The sequence below is a fragment of the Bactrocera dorsalis genome, chromosome 1 (genome assembly GCF_023373825.1).
Source record: "Bactrocera dorsalis isolate Fly_Bdor chromosome 1, ASM2337382v1, whole genome shotgun sequence".
NCBI lineage: Eukaryota > Metazoa > Arthropoda > Insecta > Diptera > Tephritidae > Bactrocera > Bactrocera dorsalis.
The window spans coordinates 110,416,302-110,437,558 of record NC_064303.1 but is presented as its reverse complement, the minus strand read 5'-3'; the positions used below and the strand labels follow the sequence as shown (position 1 = coordinate 110,437,558).

The 21,257-nt window shown below is 33.4% G+C and overlaps 2 protein-coding genes across 2 annotated transcripts; both read left to right on the top strand.

The window, feature by feature from the left end:
- The first annotated feature begins 427 nt into the window (after positions 1–427).
- On the top strand, positions 428–10,242 carry LOC105230828 (UDP-glucosyltransferase 2). The gene is made up of 4 exons (XM_049446928.1): positions 428–588; positions 8,381–8,627; positions 8,719–9,323; positions 9,390–10,242. The coding sequence occupies exons 2-4, from the start codon at positions 8,381–8,383 to the stop codon at positions 10,110–10,112; spliced, it is 1,575 nt and encodes a 524-aa protein (XP_049302885.1). The 5' UTR covers positions 428–588; the 3' UTR covers positions 10,113–10,242.
- Positions 10,243–14,699: 4,457 nt separating this feature from the next.
- LOC105230804 (UDP-glycosyltransferase UGT5) lies at positions 14,700–19,972 on the top strand. The gene is made up of 5 exons (XM_049446925.1): positions 14,700–14,789; positions 18,037–18,283; positions 18,341–18,787; positions 18,973–19,130; positions 19,201–19,972. The coding sequence occupies exons 2-5, from the start codon at positions 18,037–18,039 to the stop codon at positions 19,930–19,932; spliced, it is 1,584 nt and encodes a 527-aa protein (XP_049302882.1). The 5' UTR covers positions 14,700–14,789; the 3' UTR covers positions 19,933–19,972.
- Positions 19,973–21,257: the final 1,285 nt, after the last annotated feature.

The window sequence follows — 21,257 nt, the reverse complement described above, 5'->3', positions numbered from 1 at the left end:
ACGGTCCTGTGACATATGATTTTTTATTTATATTTACAAAAATGTCTTTTTTGATTTAATCGACAGGCACTCTTGAATTTACTGCATTTTTAGTTCGGAAAATGTTACGTGAATGTAAAAATGTGAAAATACATAAGTCGATAATACTCTTTCTTCTACCATAAGAGACCCTCAATCTATCACCACTAGCTACAGATCACAGCACATTGGATTTACGGCACTTTTTCCCACTTGGCAACCCTGTCAACGTGTCCACCGAACTTCTTGACAATGCGCAAATGCCGAACGCTAGCGATAAGCCCGGCAAATTGCATTACAATATGTTTTACATACATAAGTACATGTATGTATATGTTAATATAAGACCAATCCGCATTTGTAAGCAACATTGTTGTAAGTGTAATCAAGCAACCGAACTGGGCGCCAACACTTTCGTGGGTTGTTAGCTGCAGCGATTTGGACAGTCCACACTGCAACTTGCAGTAAAACAGACGTTCAATTTCCAATTCGGTTGAGTTGTATCAAGCTCTTGAAAAATTTAGCTGCGATTAAGTGTATTACAAGAGGCGAGCAGCAGTTACGTAAAAGGTGAAGCATAAGTTAATCAAGGCAAAATTTGTTAAGACTTTGTTAAGTCTTTTGTGTTGCACAAAATTTGATTTGTTATTATGCTAATAAGTATTTGTTAAGGTGGAAAATGAAGCAGGCAATTAATAAACAATAAATATTAAAGCAAACTGCAATAAGCCTAGTGGAAAATGTTGTGATAAAAAAAATATGAAAAATTACGAATTCAAGGCAATAAAATACAGAATTAATTAACAAAAAAAAAATTAATTATAAAATTTAAATTTAAAAAATAATTAAAATTAAATTTAAAAAAATATTTTTAATAAAATTAAAAATAATTGATTAAAACATTGAAATTAAAGTAAATAAATATTAATATATTAATAATGATTAAATAAAACCGATAATTTTTTATTTCAATTTTTAATAAAATCAAAAAATAATGTAATAAATCATTTTGAATTGAATTCTATGAATAATAATTATTTAAAAAGTTTTCAAATTACTGAAAATAAATTAAATAAGAATTAAGTTACATAAAAATATAATAACTCATCTCGTCCAAACAAAAAACAATTTCAAAAAAATAAAAAAAAATAAGTAATTATTTAATTAAAATTAAAATAATTATTTATAATAACAACAAAATTAATAAATAATTAGTGTAGTTAGGCAATTTAAAGTTAAAAAATTAAAAAAAAAAATTTAAATTTTATTTCCAAGTATCATAAAATAATTAAATTCCGAAATTAAAGAAAATAATAGAGTTATCTGAAAATTGAAACATTGAAAAATAAAGAAATGACATTAAAATAAAACAACTTCGTATCAACTGCAGTTAATCTGAAAAAAAATAACAATAAAAAAAAATGTAAGACAATAAAATAATAAATTAATTAAATTAAAAAAAAAAATTTACGAAAATGTTTTTATATAAATATAAATTAAAATTAAATATATTAAATTTTTCAATTTTTTCTATCTCTGTAAATAATTTTTAATATTTTAACATAAAAAAAATATTTTAAAACATATTTAATAATAATAAGTAATTATTATGAAATAAAAAAAATAATAAAAATTAAAAATGAAATAAAATAAAACAAAATTTAATATTTAAATTTTTTTTATAAAATATAATAAAATTTAGTTTCAGTAAAAACGAATTCAGGTAAAATTATTATTTACTTAAAAACATTTCATTTCTAAAAAGAATTAAACAAAAAAATTAATATAATAAAATAAAAAAAATAACCCAAATTAAAATTTAATAAAATAAATATTTTTTTTTTATTTTTTTTTTATAAAATTTTTTTGAATATTTCTTAAAAAAAAATTTTAATTAAAAAATAAATTTTATTAAAACATAATTTACTTCAAATTAAAAATATACAAAAACAATAAAATTGTTGTTCTGTGAAAATAAAATTAATTAAAATTTAATACAAAAAAAATAAAATTAATTAAATAAAAAATAAATTTGTCCAAAAATTCCTGTTTATGTTTTTAACAAAATAACTGTCATATTTTATAATAAAATAAATTATTTTGTAAAAATAAATAATTGTAAAAAATAAACAATATATATATATAAATGCATGCCAAATAAACTAATGCGTTTATAATATAGGCTAAGTAACGGTAAACAAATTTCTCACAAAATTGGCAAGACATTGCGTCCCGTTATAGCGAGCAATCTAATTTATTGCAAACACGCGATCATTTGCTTACTAATAATTTTCGTTGCAATGCTCAAAATTCACCTTCGGATTTCGAAACGCTCGTTCGCATTGACGTTCAAACGCGGAAATCACGCAAAAATTCACAGAAATACTGTGAAAATGACCTTTGGTGCATTTATGAGATTAGCTTATATTGAAATGCGCTCTCTCGAAGTTTGAATACAACAAAGCTATATGAGATTTTTGCAAAACCATAAACAAATTTTTAACATAGAGAGTGATTAATGTATTGTAACTATGTTACAACCAACATAGCCACCACTGAATTGGCTTAAGGTAGATAATTGAAGAGTTACGCTCAAGCATAAAATGCGGTCAAAATGATTTGCCGGTTGTTGTTATTAGCAAGAAGTGTGACGAGTACTGAGGCGCTTACATAAGTTGGCCGCATTTTGTGTTGTTTCTTTGTAAAAACGTTTACCGCTATTTAATCGAAGAGGCTTTTGGCAAAGTTTGTGAAATGTGTTGTACATGTTGTAATACTGTTGCAAAAATAACAAAAGCATATTATGAGATTTTCCGCAAATGGTGGTTTGATCGTTAAATGCCGAAGTGTCTGGGCAACTGTTGCTTCAAGAGACGCTTAATATGCGATTATTATTATTTCTAAATTAAATTTCTTTCAAACCCTTACTTTATATTAGATTGGTAAAATTTATTGACTGTCAGAACCCTCTCTCTCACTGTCTCTTTTGCCACGTTTATGCAGAAACGATCTCTGATCGAAAAGATAATCTTAGAAAAGCAACAGTTTCAGGTTCCGGAATATGACTTCGTATAATTTCACAATATTTTAAGAATTCTTATATTATATATATTAATATATATGTACATATAGCGATTAATTGTGATCACTTCGAAATATTAATTTGTTGAAATATTGTGCTATGTTTTAAATATATAATCGGAAAAAATGTCATATCTATTAATATTTCTACCAAAATGCTGAAGATATCGAAGTATAGCTCCCTGTGTACAAAAAATTGTTTTTAATCTTTGGAACTGATGAAATCGTGAGTTTAACTTAAATAAGTTCAGAGTCCACATTTACTTAACCAGAGTTTATAATTTGGCTACTGCTCGTATTATAGCGAGACCATATTATACCTATTTGGAACGATTGCTATAATCAATAAGTATTAAAATATGTAAATATAATTTTTTTTTTCGCAAAACGTTACTTAAAAATGTAAAGTCCGGAAACAATTAACACTTTTTCCAAGCAAATATTATATAAATACGGTATACATATAGTATGTATGTAAACACATATAAGTATAAGTACCTGTTACACAAGAAAAAGTAAATACTTATTATATATTCGCTATCTCTTCGTGAAGGTTTTTTATACAGTAACGTTACACAAGACTTCGCACACGCTTGCAAAAAGCGTAATCAGATTACTTTCTTTATGTTCATAACTATGTTTGCAAGTGTAATAAACAGCGTACATATACACATTAAAAGTGTCTGAGAATTTATTTTCAATAAATATTTACATACCTGTGTATGCAACACTGTTAAAATTTTATTATCAACCAACGCGTCAAGAACCCAGTCTTCACTGTATTTTATTCGAAACGCAATTAAACGAATGTCATTGAGACCCACAAACATAGCTAATAAGTGGGTAAACATAATAAATGTGACGCGAAAACGTTATATTTATGAGCACTTGTGTAAATTTTCTATGAATTCGGTTCGGGGCTGACAAGTGTGGCAGTCTTCTTGAGAGATAGCATGGAATTGAAAGCGTGAAAATGATTTATGAAGTCTAAAGAGAAAAGGCGTGTTCTATATATAAAATTTGGCTTTGTAACTCTCTGAGAGCATATTATATTGCAGTCATATATTTTTTCATATCTGGAAACAGTGTACCAGGTTCTAGACAACTGACTCTTTATACTTGAATATTAGCAAAGGTATATTAATCCACCGTCCCCTTTCATCATCAAAGTCGTTAGTCATTATCATTATATGGTAATGAAAGAAAAATGTCACATACATAAAATGTAACCTATCGGTAGAACTTTAAAATTTCTGAGATTTTTTTCATCTAGAGGGATTTCTACAGGTATTTTGTTTAAATTGTTAGTCAGCAAATGGCTCTATGCACAGACGGGAGAATAGATCATAAAATATCTCTATCTATGAAGAAAAATAATGCTTTGTAATACTCTTTCTAAGTCAGTTCGTGCCACTGATATATCAAACTATTATCTGGCTTTTTATTGATCTAGTGAAAGTTTCTGTTGTGTTTCTTTAATACTAGTATTTTTATGGTAGCGATAGTAAGGTCCGTAGTTAGGGCTATAAAAAGTATTCTTTATGGGAATTTGCATATACCAAGTAGCCTCCAAACAGAATTTTATTGAAGTCTAATGCAAAAAATGTTTTTTTCTCTATTAGAAAACCGGAGTCGAACCAAATTTGATCCTACTTTATAGCTATAAAACAAGTTCCTACTGTTACCAACAAATTAACAATGCTTACCTTGATAAGAATCCTGGTTCGTTGCAATAACGTAGATCAGGCAACAAATTAACGCGCTTTTAATGGCTTACAACTCAATTTCATGTACCCGCGGCAACTCAAACCGTTATCGTTAAACCCTCACTTTTTAACCTAGCTGAAACTAGTTGTAATTCGAATTGCCGCAAAAGGGTTAAATTGGTTCAACTTCAACTCAACTAATTCAAGTTGAAAATTTAATAGGGATTTTAGCTTCAATTTTTATAACTTCTCATACAGCTTAAATTTTTATTTGTGTTGTGGATATGTAGGTATTATCTTTGATGAATCTACAATTTGTAGTTTATTAAAAAATAGTTCAGTTGTTTGAATTTCAACTCAACTGAATCAAGTTGTAAGCCATAATATGCGTTTATGCTTAAATTTTTGAAAATTCCCATACAGCTTTATCCTTGATTTTAGTTCTTCTCCGCTGCACAATTTGTAAAAAAATTGGTTAAGTTGTTTCAATTTCAACTCAACTGAGCCAACTTGTGAACCAAAACCAGAGTTTTAGCATACATTTTTGCAACTTCCCATACAGTTCCAACTTTACTCTGTGTTGTTTTTGTTTGCACATGTATTATATTGTAAAAATCGACCACAATTTCCAAAAACAAAAAAAAAATGGTTTAGTTGTTTCAATTTCAACTCAACTCAGCAGAGTTGTAAACCATAATAGGGGTTTTAGCATAAATTTTTGCAACTTCGCATACAGCTTTACCCTTGATTTGTGTTGTTTTTGTTTGTATATGTACAAGTATTATGTTGCAAGAGTCAACCACAATTTGATTTCCATTTTCTAGAAAATCGAACTGGCAAAAAGTAAGCCACGTGCAGTAAATTTTTTACTAAGTCATTTTAGACTGCAGTCTATCAAAACAAAAAAAAACCGTTACCATGCAGTATCTAGAGATACTTGCAATTCATTTTGCGAAGTCAAACAAACAATTGTCAATCACTACAAAAACATTATTGCTGTAAGCAACTGCCACTTTATATTTAGTAGCATTTACTAACGCAATACTAAACACTCTAAACATGTAATTAATGCCAATAAATGTGGCTTAAGTACTAGTTGCAGTGCAGACTAATTGAAAATACGGAAATAAATTAAAGAAGTGTCGTAAAAATCGCTTCAAATTAGTGGTTATCTCTCTTAAAATCCATAAATCTTTAAGTTCAATGCAAATACAATACATTCATGCATTTTATTATGTTCGGTTGCACAAGCACAAGTTGTTTACAAACACATGTTTATATTGATAGCTGATAACGTCGTAAAAATAACCAGTTACATTTCAGTTATTTTTTCTCGACAGCCAAAGTATTGCACACACCTCATTATATAATTTTTAATCTCAATTGAAATCGCTATGTGAACTATTTGTTATGCCTGCCAAGAATAATAACGAAAACAAGTGGAAGTTATGACAAATGTAAGGTGATACAGAAGTTTATGAGTAAGTGTTGCATTTCAAGCTATTGCATACATTAACAGAAGTAATGCGATTGGTTAATTAACTGTGGGTAAGCTGGTGAAAAATGCAAATTTATGGATCTAATAGGGGTTATAAGGAAATGTGTGCTGATTTATTTGGCATTTGCATAATAGAACTGTTTTGTGTAGTCATGTTAATGCGACGCTAAGAGATTTGTAGACATTTGTATGCCCAGTGCAACGTTTGCTGTATGGGTATTATGACTTTGATGGCTTACTAAGTACCACACAAGGTATTTAGGCTAGGCAAACCTTTTGTTAGGAGACTTTGGAATAAAAACTTATACACAGTTTTTGCTTTTTTAGCAAATTTCTCGAGGAATTTCGTTGAGAAAATGATAGAAGAAAATCTTTTAAAAACTCCGACCATTTTAAAACTCAAAGAAACATATTCCTAATACGCCTGGCGCGAAGAGCAGTTATTATCAAACTCCCAAAAATATATACACCATAAAGAATTCCAATACTAAATATCTGATCTACCACGATCCAAAAAAATATGATCTTATAGATCGACAGCATTATTTACTATAATTACTGGTTACTTCGAGATTTGCTCAAGAAAAATTAGTTCGAGATCTAATATGATCTTTGGTTAAATGGCAAAAATTGAAAAAGCAAAAACTAACTTCGTTGCCGTCATGCGTTGGGTATAACAAGTCCATTAAGAGCTAAATGTCAATTGTTGTGCAGCATATCAGTTGCAACTGGATTAAATCATATCAACTGATGTAATTACAGCATCAAATTGCACACATTCGATCACTTCACAATCAAATAAAGTGTCTACCAATAGGGATGATGGCATTTTGAAAACACATGGTGGCCATGTTTGTGGACGGATTTGTATCAAATATTTTCAGTGTGTTCAGTAAGGTTTTCTATTTCATCATGTCACCTATCACTTGGGAATTAACCAAGATTATTACGAAAATTCACGTTTTCCAAAAAATCATCTTCTCAGATGAGGTTCATTTCTGGCGTATTTGCTTCACCAACAAACCAAATTGTCGCTATTGAGATGAGTCAAATCCTCGTGTAGTTCAGGAAACACTTTTGCATCGGACCTTATTTATTAGAAAATGTGGCAGCAAATGCCTTTACCATTAACAGCGAGCGTTATAAAATGATGGATACCAATTTTTTTTGACCGTAATTTGACGGATGGTATCTATATCCAATAAGACGTTGCGCCACCTTATGTTTAATGCCTAAATATGGTCACCTCAGAAGCAAAGTTTGGCGACCCGTTAATTTCGAAAATGGGGACCAGAAAAGTAGCCGCCAAGACCATGCAATTTAACGTCTCCAGAAAATTTTTTCAAGGGGTATGCTAAATAAAGGGTTTATGCCAATCAACCAGCAATACTACGGGACCTCAAGATCCAAATTCCATTTTAACAAGTCGTCGTTCTTGTTGGTAGACCCTGTATATCATTTGGTAAGCCAGCGCCACTAGAAAAATAGTGCGAAAAGGCTGTGGTTTGTGATGACGCCCTCTTACAATAATTTTCTAGATCTTATCATATATCACATTTTGATTTATTAAAGCTTTTATTGAACTTGGAACACGTGCCGTTCATGCAAGCATTTTTCAATGAATAAAATAAATGCAAAGCGTGCGAAATAGCTCACTATACATATACATAAATATATAAATATTTAAGTCTCTAATATAGACATGCAATAAGCCAAAGGTATAAAGTCTAAGCTGTGCAGTCAAACAATATAGTTTCGTAACGCATTAGTGTTCTACAGAGAGCTTCATTAGTGGGAGCTACATTGTTGTATTTGCATTACGTGCTTCCAAAATATGTCACTTCGAATAACAATAAAATAGCAGTAAATTATATAATTCACTTAATGACACGTTTAGCACAGATTTCGACATTTATTTTGAATTTTTTCGACACTAATTGTTACAAGCTAAGAGAATTCTACGACAGAATGCATTTTGCTTCCGGTATTTAAACGATGATCTTATATTTCTTAATAATATTAATTCTTATATAAGTAATATTCAGTTATAATATATAAAAAATATGCAACCTTTTAGATGAACCCACGATGGCTACTACTCTGTCTAGCGGCATTGCTGATGCCCATTACGTCAACTGCCTTCAATATTCTCTTTATGGGTCCCTTCCCAGCGCCCAGTCACTGGATGTGGTTGGAACACTTTCTGCGCGATCTGCTGCAGCGTGGTCACCACGTAACGGCACTCACAAATCATCGCGCAAAATATGTACATCCGAATTTGACAGAGATCATCATCGATCCGCAATTCAATATACCACATTATTGTAAGAGATAATTTTATAATTACTACAATTACTGAAATAATTATTTTTCTTCTTTTTTTCCCTCTTTTTCTTTTTCTTTCCATACTTTCAGTTCCCAAAGAGAACATATTCAAAATGCGTTACGCCAGCGATTTTCAAAACTTACAAATGTGGTTCCACGTTGGCTTGCTCACCAGCGAATACGCGCTCAACGATCCCAAAGTGAAAGCGCTCATCGCCAGTAAAGATCAGCATTTCGATCTTATCATTTTGGAGCAATTCTTCCATGAGAGTTTTCTGATGTTTGCGCACAAATTTAAATGTCCTGTTGTAACATTGGGTACTATGGGTTATGCGGACAATATGGATCATACGATGGGCTTACTCACACCTTGGTCTTTTATACCTCACCTACTACTCTCACATACAGATCAGATGACTTTCACGCAACGTGCTTACAATACGTATCTATCATTGTACGACGCTGTGATGCGACGCTGGTATTATATGCCGAAGATGCAGGAGATGGCGGAGCGGCATTTCACAGGACAAGTGGAGGGTCCATTGCCACATGTGCGACAATTGGAGAAAAATATTTCGTTGATGTTGATCAATAGTCATCGTAGTTTGGATGTGCCGCGTCCCAGCATGCCCGGGCTCGTGAATGTCGGTGGTGTGCATATAAAGACACCAAAACCACTGCCACACGATTTACAGGTTTGTCACAGAAACCTAAATTTATACCACCGCTTATTTTGCTATTTACATTTATTCAATTCGTAGACCTATCTGGACAACTCTACCCATGGTGTGGTGTACTTCAGTCTTGGTTCTTATATGAAGAGTATAGATATGCCTAAGGAAAAAATCAGCCTGATACTCAACGCCTTCAGTCAGCTGAAACAGAATGTTTTGTGGAAATTCGAGAACTCTTCTATTGGTCATCTGCCGCCGAATGTGAAAATCCAGAGCTGGTTGCCACAAAACGATATACTCGCACACCCAAATATCAAGGTCTTCATCACGCATGGTGGCATCTTTGGCACGCAAGAAGGCATCCATTGGGGTGTGCCGATGTTGAGCATACCGCTTTATGGCGATCAACACCGCAACACGATCAAATCGGTGCGTGCTGGCTATGCGCGCACTTTGAACTTCGGCCAAATGTCGAGCGAAGATTTGCTACAGAACGTACGTTTGCTCATCAGCGATGGCAGTTACAAGCAGAAGGCGCTGGAAGCATCGCGCAAATTTAGAGATAATCCAATGCACCCTTTGGACGAGGCTTCATTCTGGATCGAGTATATTGCGAGGCACAAGGGTGCGCCACATTTGAAATCTTATGGCGCCTATATGCCACTGTATCAGTACTTGTTGTTGGATGTGTTTGGTTGCGCACTCTTGATCGCTTTCTTAGCGATTTGGTTGCCGTTAAGAATTCTCAAATTTTTGGGCAGTTTGTTAAGGCGACAAGAGCCTGAAGAGTCACGCAAAAAGCGTCAGTAGAGCTGTGATCAAATTTTTTCTATGAAAAATAATTTTAGTTTTAGAAAATTTAGTGTTACATTCAAGTAATAATACGAATTAATTATAAGTTGGAGAAATTTTATTAAACAATAAAATAATGTGATCAATATTGAGCTGTTTTGAAAATTTTGTGTTCTAGAGAAATGCTTATTTTTTCTCACGGTGTGGGAGACGTAAAATCACAAAACGCTATCCAGTGATTCTATCCTTAACGTTGGTGTCGCGGCGCATGACTACTCTTCGTAGAACTTTTTTATTTAGTTTTCATATATATCTCCGTAAAAAAATCTAGAGACAGCTTTCAGCGCTCAGATTTTTAGACAAATGATACGTGGTTGCCTTTTATAGCTCGGGATTTGACAACCCTAGTGTTGCAATCTGGCATCTCATAGTTTTATCGTAAAATTTCATATATTTTTTTTTACTTTTTTACAACTTTCGACGTCGATTAACTCAGCAACAGCGCATCCATGAACTTAATTAAATTTTTGGCGATAAAGCTCTATCAGTTTCGTCAAGGACCAGTTTTATCGATGGTATGGTCAAGTCAATCGAGATTGTAGATCACTATAAAACGAGTTTTGTGAAGGTCGTTCAAAATCAGTTGTTGTTCGGCAAACTATTGATGCTGGACGCAAACTGATATTGCAACGTCGTGAGGTGACCTAACGTGAGATTGAAGCAATTATATAGTGGTGCTAGAAAACTCTTCTTCACGACAATGTGAGCTCATGTCCACTGATACAACTACACTTTTGAGCACTCAAAAAATTGATTTGATAAGTCATTCTCCGTATAATCTTGACTTTGTTCCGAATGACATTTTCAATATTATTCGACACCTGAAAAGGTGGTTGACATGTTCAGAACACTTGAGCGGCAAAAGTGTTTCGACAATTGGTTCAAAAGCATGCAAAATTATATAGATCTGAACAATATTTTTGAAAACAATAAAGCGATTTTCGCTATGTAACCCAAGAAAAACAACCATCGTATGAATACAAGGAGAATTTAATGTGCTGCATTGTTTAAAAGTCAAAACTTTTGCGATAAAGAATTATAAGCCAGATACCAGCAAGGCGCGCTGTTAGAAATACTTTTAGGAGTTAACCTGGCCCATAGTAATTTTAAGATACCGCTCCCAAAAAACGGTTTTCCGTGGAGATCAAATAATTTAACCTAAGTTCAATCGTCCATGTTCGAAGATAATTTTCGTTTCGATTTTCGAAATCCAAAGGAAGAAGTAGTCGCTAGTTTTCAAAGTCCAATTGCTTAAAAGAAACGGATAAAGCGGCACTGTCTATGTGCTATATTTCGTATTACATTAGCCTTTTAACTAATGAGTTCTGCACGTGTTAACAGCTTTCTGATGTTAATTTAATTAAACTAAAAATCTGCTGAGTGTAAAAGCAATTAAAATATGGCTGTTTTTAAACATACACAGTTGTCAACTATTACATTGAATTGTTTAAGAATTCCCTTAATTTGCAAAATATGTATGTTTCGGTGACAACGCACGTGGTTTGCGTTTTGTTGATGCGATGGCTGTAGTATCTCTCGATTTTCATCGAACCATCATTTCACAATGATCTTTTCACCGAAGCATTGTTTCCATGAATCCGATAGGGAGAAATATGCTAATGAGGAAGCTAGAGAGAAAGTTCATTTGCTTCGACGTTCTTGAACTGTGGTGTAATGATGCTTCATTGAAAAGTTTTCACAAAAAATTAAAAAAAAATGTAGGAAATTTTTTTTCAGAGGATTTTAGAAAAATAAAAATATTGATAAAAATAAACGTTTATGCCGTAAGTTTCGATATATGGTTTCAGAAAAAAATGTGCACATTACGGTTTTCAAAAACATTTTATGCGATCCTTATTTTCAGAACACTTTGCTGGTGCATAAGAATGAGGAATAATGAAAAAATATCTTTTCGGTAATGAGTGCTGTAGGAAACCGAAACTTAAAAATATATGAAGATTGCAGACTATATATAAAAATACGACGATCACGCCGTTCCAAGAGCAAGATCATGCCGGTATAAAAGTCGATTCACGCTGATTTTACAGCACAAAGTCCACTAGGCTACTGAGTTGGTATTGCCAATAAATTCGGATCAAGTGCAATTAATTGCACGAAAGTATTTATTTGAGCCATGAAACCTTGACACCATTTTATCGCATCACGAAACTCAATGAAAAAGCGAAAGTTTAATTAGAAAAATTAATTGAAAATTTGTTTCTTTTTATTTCTTCAAGTTATTCGCACGTCGTTACTCCCATAAGGTTTCTTCACGTTCGATCGGCTTCGCAATTTTTTGCTGCAATCTGTTTGGGTTTAACAAATTTTGGCAAGCAAATTTCTGGCAATTGCAAAAGTAAGCGATTAACGTAAAGATTTATGTGTGTACATATGTACATAAAATAAACAGTTAACAAAGGGCAACGAACCAAAACAGCAGCGCAGCAGTGATTCACACGATTAAGCTGTTGCGAAATTATATTATGTACCAAGAGATTAGATTAAACTGAAAATACTTAAGATTCTTCAGTGATATAATTAGAACACTATGAATCATTGTTTATATATGTGTGTGTGTTATTTGTGATTATACTATATATTATTTATTATTAAGTATTTAATGATATTGCCGATCGTTTAACGTAGTTTTAGTTTCGCCATCACTTTAAGTTTTGGGTGATCAGATGATCATGCGACTTCCTGATCGTGATTCGTAAATCAGTGCATACTTTTAGGCATGCTTAGTTGAAGATCGTTTACAATGTGTTTTAGAACCAAATTATTTAGTACAGAGGAACTATTTATTAGCTAGATACAGATGTATTAATTGAAAAATAGCCTCATTGTGATATATAAAGTTGATTATTTGCACTGGAATGACTAGTTATCACCATTTTATCATATTTTTGGTATTGATAATTTAGTAAGCGACCCAAATTACCTAAAAAGTATCAAAACGTAGCCAAAATTCTCATAGTAAAATAAAAGTAGAAGAGTTAGAAGCTTTGGTTTCATAAGTTGTGAGATCTTCGATTTAGAATTCTTATTGGATTTTCTACTGTGTCCAATTAGAATCTAGAGTAGCTGACGGAAATGTAGAATACACCCTTGTTGATGACAGATATAAAGAGGAGACCTTATAGTCTCACTAACGTATATGGTCAAACACATCCTCTAGCAGAAATACAGTCTCAACCAATAGGGATGACTTGATTTTGACAGCGCTTGGCGGCCATGTTTGTTTATGGATTTGCGTAAAGTTGCGTCAGTATGTTCAGTAAGGCAAGTATTATTTATATTATAAGTTTTTTTAAATAAGGCAAGAAATGAGACTACCATTAATAAGGAGTATAAGAACCGACTTGACCAACTTTTTTTTCAGAATTGTATGAAATCGCCGTGGAAGATCCATATTTCCAACAAGACGGTGACGTCTCAATCTGAGCATATTGCGTTGGAAGTTTGGCGACTCGTTAATTGCGAGAAATCGTCGAATCAAATGGCCTCTACATTATTTTTTCTTTGGGTATGTGCTAAATAAAAGGTATATGCTGATGAATCAGCAACGCTCGAGGAACGCAAAGACACCATTCAGCGCACTAAAATCGAAATTCCAGCCGAAATGCTGCACCGGGTCATTAAAAATTAGCATAAAATGATGAAGATATGCAAACGGAGCATGGTGGCGATTTGACCGACATTTTGTTTAAATCGTAAATGGCATAAAATTATTTGCATAACAAACCAAGAAAAAACTGAATAATTTTTGAACAAATTTTAGTATTTTATTTGATTTTAATATCGCGACATTTTTGTTGGTAGACCCTTTATACACAAAAAATAGTATTATGACGGGACAGACAATTTTGTTTTAGAATCAAGCGAAATCGCTTTAAGAGTTTTAGATATACATACATATATATTACCATTAGAAATCCGTTAAGTTTCGAATAATTTAGTTGCAGGTGGGTAAGTAGATAGAGTGGCTGTCTGACGAAGCATCTAAGCCTATAGAAGGCCCATTATGATGAATATTCCCTCACTCACTTGTCTTCTCTCTGAATCTCTGATGAAGTTCATCAGTACAAGAAATTTAGTTTTACTGTAATATTTTTCTTGCCTTATGAATAATATTAAATATACTATATATTTCAAGGTAAGGTTTTCCTAAAAGAAGGTCCATGCAACATTGCATAGAGGTATAATTATGGTATAAATATCGAGCTGTCATTCTTGTTATTTATATATAAAACTTGTTATTTGTATTTAAATCCATGAAAAAATCCATCTTGAAAAGAAGACTATGTACATACGAGTATATGTATATAAAAAATTCTCATTTAAGTAATGTAAATAATTTTTATTGTTCCATTGACGCGTTCCATTTTCCTCTTATTATTTGTTGAAGCCTTTTAAAGTGAAAAAATAGTAATAATAAAACTTCTTGAATAAGTTTACATTTACTTATAACCATAGTAAAAGATAAAGACCGTAAAAAACGCGCTCGTCAACGCGACTTGCTAATCTGCCGACGGAACAAGCTTCATTAAGAACTTGAGTTTTGAGACCGATGGAGTGTGAATGAGTGCAAATTAAGTACTGCAGCTGAAAATAAAAAGCGCTGATTAATCAAAGGTATTAAAAAATTTTATTGAAAAAATAAATTATAAAAAAGTTTAATTATAATTAAATAAAATTTAATTCAATAAAAAATAAAAAAAAATTTTAAAAGTTAAAATTTTATTTAAATAAAAATTATTAATTAAAAAAAAAATAAAAAATTGTAACTAAAAATTTGAAAAGTATACATTTTTAATTTCTTATATAATAAAGAAATAAAAAATTTAGTAGAAAAATTTTTTTTCAAACCAAAAAAAATAAATAATATTCAAAAACATCCATCATATTTTTAATAATATAATTTGTTATTTAGTGTTTCTAACGAATTTGTGATTTAAAATAATATTAAAAATAACTTCTAGTCAAGAGATTGTGTTTGAGAAAAAAGTCTGCAATATTGCGCCAAAATATAGAGATCTAATGTCTTCATTGATTCAACGCAAATAACGGGTCAACAAACCCACTCACTCCCGGTGTTGTGATTTCTTTTCATTTTTTTTTTTCACAAATATTCTAATCTTTACTCCCTAGCAATAAAAAAAAGCTACGCATAATTTACTGCGAAATCACAGCTGTTTTAGCACTTCACTATCACCACCTACCACCAAAATATAATTGATATACACAAATATTTACATACACACATTTTTTAGTGTAAACATTGTATAAGTATGTAATTTGCTCATTATCAATCCATAATTCATTTAATTGGCCAAGGAAAAATGAAAGCCTATAAATAAGCACTCTACTAACGAGCCGACGCTTATCTTTTCGAAATTAAATGACACTCATCGGCAATTAATGAATTAAATACTAGAGCAAATATACTCGTATGTAAGTGCGTATTGCGCACAGTTATGACATGTTCACTTGAATATTTTACAGTGTGACCAAGCATTTTTGAATGAGAATGACGACAACTTGAACAATTTGAACCCATTAGCGATAAACTTACATGGGGGGGGAGTAAAGTACTCACGCCTTCTTCATTTAACCTAATGTATTATATGGATCGAAATAGTAAACTATCTCGTGACACAAATATTATAGAAGCTAGTGGCGAATATAACTACAAATTTTTGCGTAGTGATTATTATTATTAAGTACTCTATATTTTCAGCATTATGTTACCACGCACGCATAAAATATTAAATTTTTTTAGCAAATGAGTGGTGATTCAAGAAATATACAGCTTTGTTTTTGCCACGCAACGAGTTCATTGAACTAATTTGCCGTCGGATTGAACCGGTTAACTGCTTCAGAGTCCATTATTAACCCACGAGGTATTGGTCGGGTACTTTTGTCACGTTATTTTCCGGTAGCTTAAAGCATAATAGCTGTAAGGATAGTATAGGCACCTGGACTGAATACATTGTTTGTCAAAGAGCTAATGTTTTGATTTATTTTGCTGTCAAAAAGTTTAATAAAAAATTATAATAGAAAATTGTTAAACGTCGGCAGCTATTTAAGTTCTAAAAAGAATATTGAACAAAAAATGTCTGATTAAAATTTTCAAGCGTTAATACTTTAATAATTTTCCTTAACTTCTTTTCGATAAATTTCACTAGACCTGCTTTGCGGTTTTGATTTAATTTATTGGAATAAAATTTGGAAATCAAAATAGTAATGTATAAATAAGTAGATAGATAGATAGATAATAAATGAGGTAAGCACCACGTCCTAAAGTCTATTGTGAACTACCCTCTGCCACAGCGACTCACATCGCCTCAGCACATTGTTAAATTCCAATATACTGCTAAGTATTGTGGCAACAAGATCGCTATTTGGAAACGTGAATTCAAGCGGCTTAATCCTGCGTATACAGACTGCAGCTTCGAGTGTTAAAGTCCTACCGAAGTTTGTGATGCTTCACCGCCCATACATCATAATCGGTCTCACGGTCCTGGTTTACATCCACTGATTATCCTTGACTGCAGTACCAACATTTACCCGCAAACCGATCGCATATCATGAGTGATTTTGTAGCATTGATTATGGTCAGGTCCATATGTTGCTTCCACCGAAGTGTGGAATCCATAGAGAGGGACAGATATTCATCATCTTCAACTCTTTGCCACCATGAAATAAATTTCTCAGGCCAGGCAGAATCCTACATCTCGGTAACAGAGCGATGGTCGTTTTGGATATTCAATCCAACCCTACTGCACCATCCTTTTGCCAGGTGTAATCCACTTTTTATGTCAGATTGAGTGCCTTCGAATTTTCTCCTTACTCATACAATATAACAACGTCATCCGCATATCCTTGACAGCGAGCCACATTGTTAGTTAGCAGTTCAAGTAAGTCATCCAGGACTAGGATTTATAAGAGTGAGGATAGCACTTCACCCTTTGGGTAGCCCCTTGTTGTGTCAAGGCAAATACTGATATAACCCTTTGTGGTTCCAGCTACTCTATTAGCTATCGCAATACGGTCTCTATCTATTTCCATACCTTTGTAATATAATATAAATTTATATTGCATATTTTTTTCAGTTACGAATATACTATACACTATTGTTATCACATATATAATTTCTGCTACTTAAAACTATACATTTCACATAAGGGTTAAGACTAGCACTTATTGGGGGCTTATCAGCAATAAAAAAATCAGCGTGATTACACATCTGGCGAAACAACTAAGATTGTTAATATACCCCTGGATTTTTAAGTAAGTGCGTGTCGTAACTCAACCATGCACTCGTTGATAATCGTATATAAATGCATATTAGAGTGAGTCAAAAAACTCTCGAATATCAAATTTAAGGGTTAAAATGATTAAATGATGATAAATACAAAAAAAGTTATTCTTAAGAGTACGTCGATCAAATAATATTAAAATCAGTCTTGCTAACTCCTTTCGAAAGAAAACCAACCATCATGGTTATATTTCGAGGCGTGACCACAATACAAGTATGAGTACCTAGCAGACAGTGATAAAACTATGCGTGCCCATTTTTTCTAATATAATATTTATATAACAACATAAATCGACCTACTTAAAAAATCATATTTTCGATTGCAAATCGTCCTCCTTTATCTCTAAAACACGCGTTTGAAAACGTAATAATTTGAATATGCGTGCGAGTTGCCATTATCAAAAACATACGATCACTAATTGCAGACACTTAAGTAGTCGCTAGTAACTAAGCAAAAAATATGTATTTATTTATTTTTAACGATTTCAAGCCTATTGGTGGTAAGCGCCAAATCCCCACGCAGCTCTTACTAACACATAGTTTTTTTTGTATTACTTTCAGATGTTCTTTCCATTTCCATTCTTACTGATCACGCTGATTTTGGCACCAAGCGCGTATGGCGCTTACAACATCTTATTTATGTGCCCCTTCCCCGCGCCAAGTCATTGGATGTTTATGGAACATTTCTTGGCGCCACTGCTGCAGCGTGGACACCATGTTACGACATTAACCAATCATCCAGCGAAGCAAAGGCATCCAAACTTAACGGAAATACTTATTGAACCGCCGCTGAATCTGGCATATTACCGTAAATATCGAAGACATCAGTGTCTTTAACACCGAATTATTTCTGTTTATCTTACAGATCCTAAAGAAAACATGTTTAAGATGCAGTTCAGCAGTGATTTCGAAAATTTGCACCTATATTGGGAGACCGGTTTAACGAGTAGCGAATACGCGCTCAATCAATCCAAAGTGAAATCCTTGATCGCTAGTAAAGATTTGCATTTCGATCTTGTCGTTTTGGAACAGTTCTTTCACGAGAGTTTTCTCATGTTTGCGCACAAATTTAAATGTCCTGTCGTGACGCTGGGCACCTTGGGTTATGCTGATAATATGGATCGTGCCATGGGTCTGTTAACGCCCTGGTCCTTTGTGCCACATTTATTTCTCTCGGATATAAATCACATGGACTTCTATCAACGCGCTTATAATGTATATATTTCGCTCTACGATGCCTTCTTTAGGCATTGGTTTTACTTGCCGCAAATGCAAGCAATGGCGGAGCGACACTTCGGCGGGGTTATCGAAGGTAAGCAATAAGTAAACTTAATAATCACTTCCTGACCATGCTTGAGAGCACCAAAAATCAATCAATCATAAAGTAGTTAAGAAACGAACTCTGTATAAATTAGCCAGTAGTGATTTAGGGATCCTTTAAGTATTCTGATTCCGCTTACATGACAAAATAATGCTAAAACATACTTTCTCTCGTAGGTCCACTCCCACATGTGAACGAGCTGGTTCAAAATATCTCAGTAATGCTGATAAACTCACATCGCAGCTTAGATACACCACGTCCAAGCATGCCTGGCTTAGTGAGCGTCGGTGGTATACATATCAAGCCAGTCAAGCCGCTGCCAGCGGAACTGCAGGTGCCACTCTCCTTTGACTTTCCTACTCTCTGCCGCAACTAACTCTCTAAGGTTTTTACGCTATTTTCAGCGCTATCTTGACAGCTCAACAGATGGTGTCATCTACTTTAGTCTCGGCACTTATATACACAGTGTGGATATGCCGCGTGGCCACATAAAAATTCTGCTAGACGCCTTCGCTCAACTCAAGCAGAATGTCTTGTGGAAGTATGAGAATGCAACGATCGACGCTGGGCTACCGCCCAATGTGAGGATCAGCAAATGGCTGCCACAAAATGATATTTTCGCACACGCCAACACGAAGTTAATCATCACACAAGGCGGCATATTTAGCACGCAAGAGGGTGTTTACTGGGGCATACCGCTCTTGTTCATACCGATCTTTGGTGATCAGCATCGCAACGCCCGAAAGGCAGTACGTGCTGGCTATGCGCGCTCTTTACACTTCGATAAATTGACGAGTGATGATCTAGTGCAAAACATACAACTGCTGTTGAATGATCCGCAATACAAGCAGAAGGCTTTGGAGGCTTCAAGCCGCTTTAGAGATAATCCTGTACATCCATTGGAGGAGGCCACCTTTTGGATGGAATATGTGATGAGACATAGCGGCGCCCCACATTTGAAATCGCGCAGCGCTTACATGCCGCTCTATCAGTACTTGTTATTGGATGTGTTGGGCTGTACGCTATTGTTAGTGTTATTGATAATTTTATTGATTATTGTAATCGTAAATGTACTTAAGCGTTGCCTTGCAGTAAGACTGAAAGCAAATGAGGACAGTCAAAAGAAGCAGAAATAAATGTGTTATAGTTTTATGCGGAGAACACTTTGAAGTATATCTATATATCACCTTCTTAGAAATTTGTGTAGTTTAATGCAAGGAGGCAGTAATGATCATAGCCGCCAACGAGATAGTAAATTTCTGTTGCGAAAGCGGCGTCACCCGGCATTGTCACCAAGTACTTTTCGAACCGCCATTTTTTATGCATATTCTTTCTTTTGATACAGTCAATAATAATTGCTTAAAAGGTAAACAAATAATATAAATTGTTTCTGCAACAAATTACTAGCAATTACTATCAACACAGTTTGTTCGCACCCAGACTTTGTACTTACGTGAGTCCACCTATCGCTCAGCAATGACTCTATCATATACGAGTATGCATGCCCTATGCACTAGCACTTACGCTCGTCTAGAACTCGCTTCTACCGGAATCGCCTACTAAATCATTTTGATAAGCAGGAAATTAAAAAAATAATAATGATTGGTGCATTGCTTTAAGCGTTGAACATTTTTGGCGAAGCCATGAAGAAATAAAAACAAAAATTAAGCAGCTTCAAGACGCTTGGAAACGAAATGAATTTTTATAATCAAAAGCAATTAGAAACTCAAAATTAGTATGGCTTTAATTTATGTTTAGAAAATGTGCTTTGCGCTCTTATCAAAAATCTGTGCAACGAATATATAATATACCTATACATATAGACATAAATAAAATACGTGTTTTTGAATATGAGACCATAAGCCATAAGCATAATAGGAGAATGATAGCCTAAATGTAGTCAGAACTAAATGCAAAAACTATTTTAAGCATGTGTCTGAAAAAATTACGGTGCACGAGGCGATGTTTCACTTTCACCAGACAAATTGACAATTATAGAGTTTTCGTTTTATTTTTAATTAATGGGCTTGCGAGTTAATGTGCTGCGTGCTGTCTTCAGTGGCGATTAGATGAGTTTTTCAGTAAAGATTTTTGTCTGGTCGAACTATGTATTGCATAATTTTTGGACACTCAAAGAAATGTCGATCTTTTAATGAGGCAAAGTTTGAACCCATATCAGTACTAAGGTTCCGCTTTGCTTCGATATTTCTCAACAACACCTTCAATTATAGCGAAAAGAACTGGTTTGAGGACATACTTAAAGCTGCATTCAGTAGCAAACTCATTTTCCTTGGAAACCTTTTACAGGCAACGCCCATTACAATGTCTGTCTGCGAAATCCCATCTTTCCACTTGTCTATTGACTCAAGCAGCGATCTACAAAGTTTTATGGTTTCGTTTTGAACGAAATGACTTTTCCAAGTACCTCTTACCTCCCTCATACTCGGCGGCATGCATCTGA